Below are 9,869 nucleotides of genomic sequence, written 5' to 3' on the forward strand. Positions count from 1 at the left end.
GAGAAGAGCCAGGCCAACACAAGGGAACAGGCAAGAAAAGCACCCAGGTCCAGTGCTGTCTCCAGGAAGGCTGAACAACCACCTCACCTGTAGCTTCCCCCAGTCTTGCTTCCTAAGGGAAACCTACAACAGACTTTCAAAGATGAGCCTAAAACCAGAAATACCTTATTCTGCAGAATCTAACAATTACAAACTCATTTTATGCATTTCACAGAGCAATGAAATTTGCTCCCCACAGGTGCTCTCACCACATTGCTTCTCCCCTTGCCAGCTAGCCCTGCTGCTGCACTGGTACGAAGCGTGTGGCTGATTGAGTAAGGGCTGAAGGATGAAATTTGTTGAAGAGCAGCTCTTCCCACCCAGGCTGCCCTGGAGCTTTGCTCAGGGCTAGAGAGGAGGCTGCAGAAATGTGGTCTTTCTCTTATCAGCAGGTTGCTTGATCTATTTGGAACAGTGCCTTTTGAACAAACCTTATCTCTGTGTGTGTAATTAGTTATGCAATGTTCAAAGAAGAGCCCTGGATGATGCAGAAAGCTGAGCTTGCTAATGAGAGCAGGTTTAATTGCAGAGCAAATGTGTGATTGAATCAGGGAGCCAGTTCCAAGCACAACCTTTTGGGGCAGAGTTGGCAACGGTGGGTACCCTGTTAACATGGCTGGGTCAGGATCTTTGTTGGTGCAGGTATGCTGTTTGGTCACCAACTTTAGAGGAAAAAACTTTATTTTTATTTCTTAATGTGATGAATACACTAGCTTGAGGGTGGAGCTGTGGCTGGATCCTGGGCTTGCTGTTATCAGTTGTTCAGCATTAGGCTGTAAACAGGCACAATTTTCTGAAGACATTTTTGCAGGTACAAAACCTTCCTAAAGGCAGATATGTACGTGACTCTTCCCCAGCATGCAATCACGGGCTGAAGGGTTAATTTGCGCAGCCAGAAGGAGGAGGTCTCTAATCCATGTATTCTGTTTAGAACAGATTGATACCAGCTATCATTTTAAATGTTGGTGATACAACAAAAAGCTTTTTGTTCATGTCTGGTTGTAGGAATGGCAAGTTTGCACAACCATTCATAAGCTGGTCTTGTGGACAGAGTTTCATTATCAAACACGGGCAGTCAAATATTGTGAGTCAATATCTTCCACCTTCTTCCCCATCCATGTCCCAAATTATGAGTTACTTAAAAAGGGTTTATTAAAAAGTAGCACTGGGTTCTTATTCTTCTCAATTGCCTTCTGATTTTTGAATGCTTACACTTCACATTTTCACACTTCACTTCAAACTACACTGCTTTCCTAAATGAACATGGTCATTGTAACTCAGAGAGCTAAGATTTTAAAAAGAAGAAATAATGTATTTCCAAGAAAAAGAGCCAGTCCCACTGGCTTCTACCTTATAAATAGTCTAAGCAGGTCTCAGGGATCTCTCCTTACCACCATCTCACCCTGATGCTTTGTGCCTGGGCTCAGAGCAGTTACAGGTCTTCCTCCCACCAGCAGTGACAGTGTGGCCTCATGTCCTGCGTCCAAGCAAACCCAGCCACATGAGCAGCTGAAAGAGTTGCCTGATGCTGATGAGAGGGTCTCCATGATGGTATCTGCAGGCACAGATGGCATTTGCCATCTGGAAGCAGAAAGTCATAGTCCTCAGGTGGGAGGGAGCCAAGGGGATGAGTTGAACAGGAGTTAACAGTCCTCAAAGGGCAGAAAATACAGCAGGATTAAGCCAGAGGTGAAGGGTTCAGGGAAGAGCTGGCATGGAGGGGACTGGTGGGACAGCGTTGTAACTTTATTATTGCCTTTGCCCTCTGGGGCCCATAATTAACACACATAGGGAGTTACATGTGGTCTGCTGTGCCAACACGGTGCTGAAGCTCATAACCTGAGCTGCTACATCATCCCAAAGCTCTTCTAACTCAAGAGGGCTGTCTGGGCAAGGAACAGCAGGAAGCCCCAGGGTCCTCCCTGCTCCTGTGTAGGTGTTCCCAAGGCCAGAGGTGATTTGCCTGTTGGGGTCAGAGCATGGGGGGTGGTGGTCTCCCCTCCTCCTGCCTGCTGCTGCCTCATGGGAGGCACATGCCATGGCTGTGATGTTAGGCAGGAGCAGCCTCTGTGACGTGTAGTGCCGTAACAGAGGAGTGACCCATGCCTGAGGCCATGGGAGCAGAAACCTTACTGTCCTGGCACTACCCTGGCTAAACCACCACTTGTCCCCTGGGCACGGCGCTGCAGGGACTGGGGACAACCACTGGCCCTGTCACAAGGTGTGGGACCATGTAATGCGGGCAGCCCCTTGAAAAGGGGGTAACACAGTTGTCACCCTGGAGGCAGGGAGGGCAAGGAAGGCCACCTCTCGGGGCCCTGCAGCCGCTAGAGCAGCAGGGAGGGATGCCAGCACCAAGGGTAGCAGGTCTGTCTCATCCTCGTTCCTGCTGAGGGCTCAGAAGAGGCCTGTGGAGCTGAGGGGAGCGAGGATGATGGGAGCTTCGGGCGGGGTGAGGATGGGCGTTGTGTCAGATGTGGTCTCTTCAGCCTCGCTCTCCATGTCCTCCAAGCTCTCACTGACAGAGGGGATGATCTGCACCACCTTCTCCTGGAAGTGCACTTGCTTACGTGGGGCTGGCAGGGCTACTGGTTGGGCAGGAGCTACCGGGGCCAGGCTCCTGTCCTTGCTGCCCTTCAGGATACTCTTCATGTGGCCCAGCAGCGAGCAGTGCTGCTCCCTCTGGGCCCCGTGGAAGGTGTAGGTCTGCTCAGTGTCACCAGTGATGGTTGGGGCTGCCATGGTGGCTGAAGGGTCCACGTACTGGCCCACCTGGGGATGCATCTCTTTGTGCCCTGGGCTCTTCCTCCTCTTGCTCAGCAGGAAGTAGGCCAGGGCAGTGAGCACCAGCATGGACCCTGGGGAGAAGGACATGTTGGTTGAGGGCTGGGACAAAGTGAAGAGCTTGCCAAGCAGTTCTTGGTCTAGCTAGCTCAGCACCATTTGCAACCTGTCCAGCACCCCACACATCCCCACCCTCTCTGGCTCCCGACAGACCATGGTCCTCTTCCATCTGCACTACTCTCCACCCCAGCATGGGCTCCTCACCAGGGATGGTGACGTGCCAGACGAGGACGGGATGCAGGAAGCAAGCCACTGAGAGCAGCGTGTACCCCAGGAATTTCTGGAAGCTCCCCGGGCGTCTAGCTCGCTTCCAGCAGGCCTGTGCCAGGGAGTCAGGCTCATATCTGGGAAAAGAAACAGATGTCCTTGTGGGATGGGGCAGCAAGCACATGGCAGGAAGACTTGGACCTAACTGTCATCCATCTAGATGTGCAGATTCTCACTCTGGTTTTTCAGGAAACTGGTGTGTTGGTCAGGGAAGGTAAGCAAAGCCTGAGTGTCTCCCATGGGGAGAAGAGGCCAAGGGCTACATCTACCAGAGGGCAGCATCTCAGGCCATCTCTCCTTGGTGTGTTTGCCCACCAGTCAAATGCCTACTAGCTGGAGTAAGGTGTTGCCTCTAAGCTATCGGGGCTTTTGAGTTTATGCTAAAAGACAGCAGAATTGCTCAGCCTCTGAGAAGTACATAAGGATTTTCTGCATTTTAACTTAAACTTCTGCACTGTCTCTGGGAGGGAGCTGCAGCTCACCCTGGGGACCTGGCTCTTCCCTCAACCCTAGCCCCTTGCAGGGCTTCATACTGTGTGTTAAGCAGATGTTGAAGACCAGGGTTTGCCATGCTGATGCTCAGCAAATTACAACACAAGCTTGGGTTAAAACACAGGTTTAATTGGCTGTAGACATGACCCCACTTACCTCCCCCCTGCCTGAGTGCACTTGCCATGGCAGTAGGAGCAGGACCTTTGGTCTGGCACTTGCAGCTCAGGTAAGTCTGGTGCTGCCTGTAAGGGGCAAGTTGCCTTAGGGAGGTCCTACCAAGGCTGGAGAACACTGGACAGGGTCTACTCACGTGAAGCACATCTCCAGGAACAAACTGATAAAGAAGCAGCCTTCACAGACAGTAACTGCAACCCCTGAAAAACTGAAAAGTGGAGCTGTCAGAGAAGCAGGGCTGGGCTTGAATATGCAGGTGGCACAAGGGGCATAGAGGGCCAGGATTTACTATCTGGTTTACAACAGAGTCTGTGTGCTGGGGTCTGAACATCCTCTGCTTGGCTGGCTTGTGGAGGAGAGCTCAAAGCCCTTCTGTCCCCAAGGGGGTCAACTTGCAGCCAGTGTCACCTCTGGCCTGCCTGAGTCTGCAGCAGCATGGATGATGCAGTAGCATCACTTTCTCTAACAGGAATAGCTTACTTATATGAAACCTAGAGATGGAGATCTGAATCCCCCAAAACCTCAGACACTGCTCCCTAATGCTGTTGCAGTCTAGTCTGCTGCTATGTACAGTGGAGGGGTCGAACATGTCACCCCCACCAGCTCTGACTTCAAGGGCAAAAATACTCACAGCAGATAGAAAGCCAGGCTTTTGAACTGTCCTCGCTGCAGAGTTTCTACGCCCACACCGATCAGCACTAGAAAGAGAAGGCAGGAAAGATACTGACTGCAGGGTTGGCTCCCAACTCTCCGGTGCCCCATCAGCTCCCAGGATCGACACCCTGATTTCCCCAGGGGCTGGCAAAGCTGCTCCTCCTGTGCTGTGCAGCACGTTAGGACCGCCAGCACCAGTGATTCATGCTGACACACCAACCCAGGGGGGTCAGAGCTGAATGCTGGCCTTGACATACAGTCCAGAAACTCATCCCAGCTGCATCCCTGTCACAGCAGCCTTGCCACTGTGTGGGCTGGCAAGAGGTGCTCTGGGGATACCGGCTGGCCTTGGACAGCTGGGTGGGGTGAGCAGCAGTGTCCTGTGTCCCTCTGACCTCCTGCCACGCTGCTCCATCACGGCTGCCACAGGGACTTCCCTCCCGCTGCTGCATCCACCTGTGTCCCCTCCTGGTCTGGGGACCTCTCTGCCTCTTTTCCAGGTCCCCCCAGCACCCACCAGCCTCTCTCCCCTGCCCTCCCTGCTTGCCCAGGCCTCCTGCACCCAACACATGGCTTCAGGGCTGCAGCAGGACAGGGGAACTCTGCAAGCTGCCGTCACAAACGGCTGTAGCCATAGCATCGAGATCCTTTGCTAGCCAAACAGAAAAACATATAATGGGAGCAGGCAGATTAAAACCAGGGAATGAACGTCCCCTCAGTGTCCCAGCCAGCACAGCACACTGGGGGGTCAGTTTAAGGGGGATTAAGAGTATTAGCAAGGCTAAAATCTTCTCTGGACTGGTTGTTGGGGGCCAATAGCTTCAGGGAATGGAAAATTTCTTTCAACATACTTCAGTTCCTCACAAGACAATTTCCAAAATGGAGCAGAAATGAAGTGCCTTACAGCAGTAAGTTGGTTGGTCCACTGCTGGCTGGTTACAGTGCACAAGTGCCAGCAGCGTGGGGCTGAGTGGAGCCCATGTCTCATGGCCAGAGCATTGGTCTAGGCAGTCACCACACTCCTGTCCATGCTTGAGGTCTCCACATCTCACCAAGTAGTTCCTGCCCTTCCACTGGTGCTCAGGAAGTTCACTGGTGGTCCTGCTCAATGTGTGCTGGCCAAGCCTTGAGGTGCCGGTTGGCTTAATTTATCTGAGCTGTGGTTTGCCTCAGCTGGAGAAGAGTACCAGGCTCCCAGACAGGGATGCAGACCAGTGTCCATCAAGCCTGCGAGGTGGGTCAATGCTGAGGCTCCGTGCCTGAGCACACAGCTCTCCCATCTGGGCTCAACAAAGCCCCTCTGTAGTCTCTCTGTGTCACCTGCAGCTGCTGGTCCCTCTCAGCCAAGGGAACGCGTGGGGCCCACACACCTCCTCCATGGAGGCCGCCTCTCCAGCCCCAAGCAGAGGCACTGGGAAATCAGTCTCATCAGAGGGCTGTGAAGCTGTGTGAGCTGAGTAAACCTACATGCAAAGTATTGTTCTTTGCTATTTCCTGACTGAGAAAACTTCTTTATAATCTTCCCTACAAACGCAGAATTCATTCATTCATCCATTCATTCCCTGCGGATGAATGCAGAATTCAACAGCTTGGCTGTTATGCTTGAGGCTCTGGATGGGCAGGTTTCCTGATTTTGCACAGCTTCTGCTTTATCCACAAAGCTGTTTGGATGAAGAATCTGCAAGAAGCAACGGGCTGTTTCTGAGGTGTTTGTTTGGACTAGTTGCTGCCTTCGTTTGGATCTTATCCAAACCATGTGGCTAAAGGCACATGATTAGGAATTAAATGGTTGAAAGCGTAAGAATTAAGAAATAAGGACTGTCTGCCTACATGCAGAAGTCACAGGGCCTAAAATCTCTTAACTACAGAGATGCCCCAAACACTGCAGTGAATTGCGGGGCTGTTTGATTGCTCTTCCCTAACTTGCCGTGAGGCTCTGCCGATGGCAGGGCTGTCTGATTTCTCACACACAGAAACCCTGCAGCCGCACCATTGCGGACAGCCATTACACTCCAAGATCCTGGGGGAAGGGGAGGTTTATATTATGTGGGTAACCTTCTGTGTGTGCAGGCAGCTTATGGAGCTGGCCAGGCCTTCTCAGAATCAATTACTGAGGCTGATGCACTCTCCCCTCACTTTCATATTTTTTTTCAAACAAACCCCGTGGGATTCTCTTCTGCATGGTTTCCATTTCATGCAAAAACCTCATACACCTCATCAGGCACTAAACACTGCATCAAGCTGTTTTCTTACTCCATTGAGACACATACAGGAATAAAACACAGGCACCTCCCATTCTTCAGTGGCCTTTTGGGAAAGTCAGGTGACACTGGGAATGCATCAGAGCTATGGAAAAGCACAGAGGTCTGTAGTGCAGCTGTCTATGCTCTGTGGTGCTCAGCAGAGAGATGACTGCACTGCTCATTTCAAGAACTACAGGAAGAGGTGCGGATGATGCAGAATGATGAAAAGAAAACAGGCAAGAGAGAGAGATTATATTCCACTAAGACACTTCCAAATTGTAAGCTACTTCCAATTTTGCTGTTCTAGCTTTAGTTTTCCCATGGCAAAAAGCTCATGTTTTCTGACAGGAAGGTCTCTATGAGTTTCCCTAGAGCTTTAAGAGAGAATATGACCAGCATGGGGCTCACATGGGCCCAAGGGGGACAGGGATGGAGAAAGGAACAGATTTGCATTTGCTGGGTAAAGCTGCGTCCCAGCTCCTATCTGCTGCAGTCACATCATGATGCGCACTTATCTACTGGGAGTTTGTATAAACTCTGAGGCTCAAATCTCTGCCTGTTATCAGTCCTTTAAAGCACATTCCAGAGCACAGCCTCCAGCATCCCAGCTGGGCTTTAGGTGTCCTTGGGGACCTGTGCTCTCTTCAGCTGACCTATGTGCTTTCTACTTTGCTCCTCACTTGAGCACAGTGTCTCTCAGGGCTGTCTGCAGTTGATAAAGGAAAAGCAAACATAGGAGGGCCTGCTGTGACCTACTCTGCCATGTCTGAAATGTGAAATTCCTAGGGGTCTGACACAAGAACCACAGGCACCACCTCAAGTCACCTCTCACCAGGAAACTCTGCTTCACACCTCCAGCCTTTAGCCAAATCAGGCACTTTGATCTCTGCTTTAGTGATGGGGAAACTGAGGCAGAGAGAGCTGCCTGTCCTGTCCCATAACAGTGAGTCAGCAGCAGTGCCAGAGCGAACCCCTGAGCCCTCTGTGTTAGCTGTTTCCCCACGTCCCATCCAGAGATGCCCCATGTGAGAGGGTTATTCACCACAGATCAGTCCTTCTGGGTGAGACGCTGTGCCTGAGACAGCCGGCTCAAAACATCTGCATTTCACGAGAAGCCAAATGCTCTGATGTGTCACCAAACCCAGAGGATGCTGGTCCCAAGCAGCTGCTGGCAGTGGGTGAGAGGATACAACTAACCAGGTGGGTCAATGTATGATGTTTGTACTGCACCTATAATCTGAACTACTTCCTGAGCCTGCTCCCTGATGGGTTGCTAGAGGCAGAGCAGCACTTTGGCAGTATCTGTGCTGTGATGGCTGAGAACTCTCCATCCTGCCTGGCACAGGACATCTCCCTGTGCACAGCACAAGGGGATCCTCCTTCATTTTCACATCCCACAGAGCAGCCTGACAGTCTTGTGCAGCCACAAGTATTTTGCTTTTCAGTCGCATTCACGTCTTGCCTGTGCCCATGTCTTTTATAAGAATGTGGTTTAGTTTTCTTTTCCATTTGTGCTTTAGCTTGTCCTCTGCCATTCTGAGTGCTGGCTCTTCCTTTCTGATGTCTCACTGTGCCTCCCACAGTATTTGGAAAAAGTCTGGCCAGACACCCAGCACTCTCCCTCCCTCGGTCCCAAAGTCAAAGTGAGCAAGTTTCCTTGTCCCCCTCGTAGGATGGGGCAGTGGGTGCACCTGGCCAAAGTCAGGGAGATAGCTCAGTGCTCCCGACACCCACTCAGTGCCTTTTAGTGCCAAAGAAAAAGAGAGCTCACTCTTACCTGCTGCGGTGGAGATGCCTAGCAATCGGCAGGTGTACTCCAGGGCACTCCAAAACGCCTTGTGCCGCATGGCGAAGAGATGAAGACTGCGGTGCTGACCAGGCAGAAACTCCTCTTCAGAGCTCCCACCCCACGCGGAGCCCAGCAGCTCCCAGCCGCAGGCAGAGCCTCCTGCGCCCAGGACCAAGTGACCTTCCCGAGGGAAAGGGCAGTGCATGCAGGACTGGCCACCTCCACCGGGGCCTCCCAGGGGAGGGTGGTCGGAGAGCAAGCTGCCACCACGGGGAACCGGTCAGCACCGCTTCCCGCGGAGGCTGTGGAGACTTGGCCTTTTCCTGCTTGCTTGCCGCTTGCTCTTGTTGCCGGCCGGCGGTGATTAATGATTGGTAAGGAGGGGGGTTGCGGCTTTGGGAGCATTTGCACCCAGGGTGCATGGCCTTTCCTGCTCCCGAGAAGGAGGAGGCTCTGGAAGCCCAAGCTGATTAAATGCATGTGAAGTCATTAGTGCTGTGCAGCTCCCAGCAGGTTAACCATTTGTGAGGATGGCGATGCTTGCTCTTGGCGAGACAGTGGCACATTTCTGGGAAGCTGCGAGGCTCCCAGGGCATCCCAGCCCTGCTGCCTCCTGCAGCTGAGCCCCCTGCCACGGCTGCTGCTCACCGTGTGGGTTTTGCCAGGCTCTGACTAGGACGGCTTGGGCAGTGTCCGGGCTGATGTGCAACCACAGGAACAAGGAGGTCAGATCTATTCCCAAGGGTCCTACAGACCCAGGCCAACCATAGCAGGGGAGATGTGTATTTCTCTTCTTAGGAACCTCAGTGAAATGTATTTCTGTGTTGTAGTCACCAGAGCCATTTTAATGGCACCAGGGTCGCACAAGTGTCCTGACACGTGGAGTGGGGTGCATAGGTACTCTGACCTCTTTGTATTGGATTTGGTAGACAGCTTGGGGGTTCTTGGCTTGTCTCTGCAGGACACACCGCCTCTGGAGAGGGGCAGCCTTAGGCATGTCTGAAGGCCAAGACGGGACAGCACTGGCCTGCTCTGGACCCCAGCCCCACATTCCTCAGTGCTTGAACATGGTGCATCTCACTGGGGGTCACCGATTCGATCCCCCCCTGCTGCTGTCTGGGGAAGAGGCGGTGTCGGCAGCAGCACCTGGTCATTGCAGTCCCGGCAGGAGGGGCGTGTGAGCAACAGCACAGTGCCGGCGGGCAGCGCAGACGTCTGGTGCCTGTGGGGCCATGGGTTCACAGGTTGGTGAGCTCACCTTGTGCCGCGGCTGGTGTCAGGTGAGTCACTGCAGCCCCTGCCCGTCACCACGCTTGCTGTGAAGCTGGCAGCGGTGTGGGCAAGGGGCTGGGTGAATCACACTCGGC

At 52.8% G+C, this 9,869-nt stretch overlaps 1 protein-coding gene across 1 annotated transcript; it reads right to left on the reverse strand.

Moving 5' to 3' along the window:
- Positions 1–2,436: 2,436 nt before the first annotated feature.
- On the reverse strand, positions 2,437–8,560 carry TMEM72 (transmembrane protein 72). The gene is made up of 5 exons (XM_009480975.2): positions 8,491–8,560; positions 4,448–4,514; positions 3,953–4,024; positions 3,088–3,227; positions 2,437–2,897 (listed from the first exon to the last, which is right to left on the reverse strand). Exons 1-5 carry the CDS (start codon positions 8,558–8,560, stop codon positions 2,437–2,439), a joined length of 810 nt encoding a protein of 269 aa, XP_009479250.2.
- Between the last annotated feature and the right edge of the window lie 1,309 nt (positions 8,561–9,869).

Source organism: Pelecanus crispus, chromosome 10, assembly GCF_030463565.1.
Source record: "Pelecanus crispus isolate bPelCri1 chromosome 10, bPelCri1.pri, whole genome shotgun sequence".
Classification (NCBI taxonomy): Eukaryota; Metazoa; Chordata; class Aves; order Pelecaniformes; family Pelecanidae; genus Pelecanus; species Pelecanus crispus.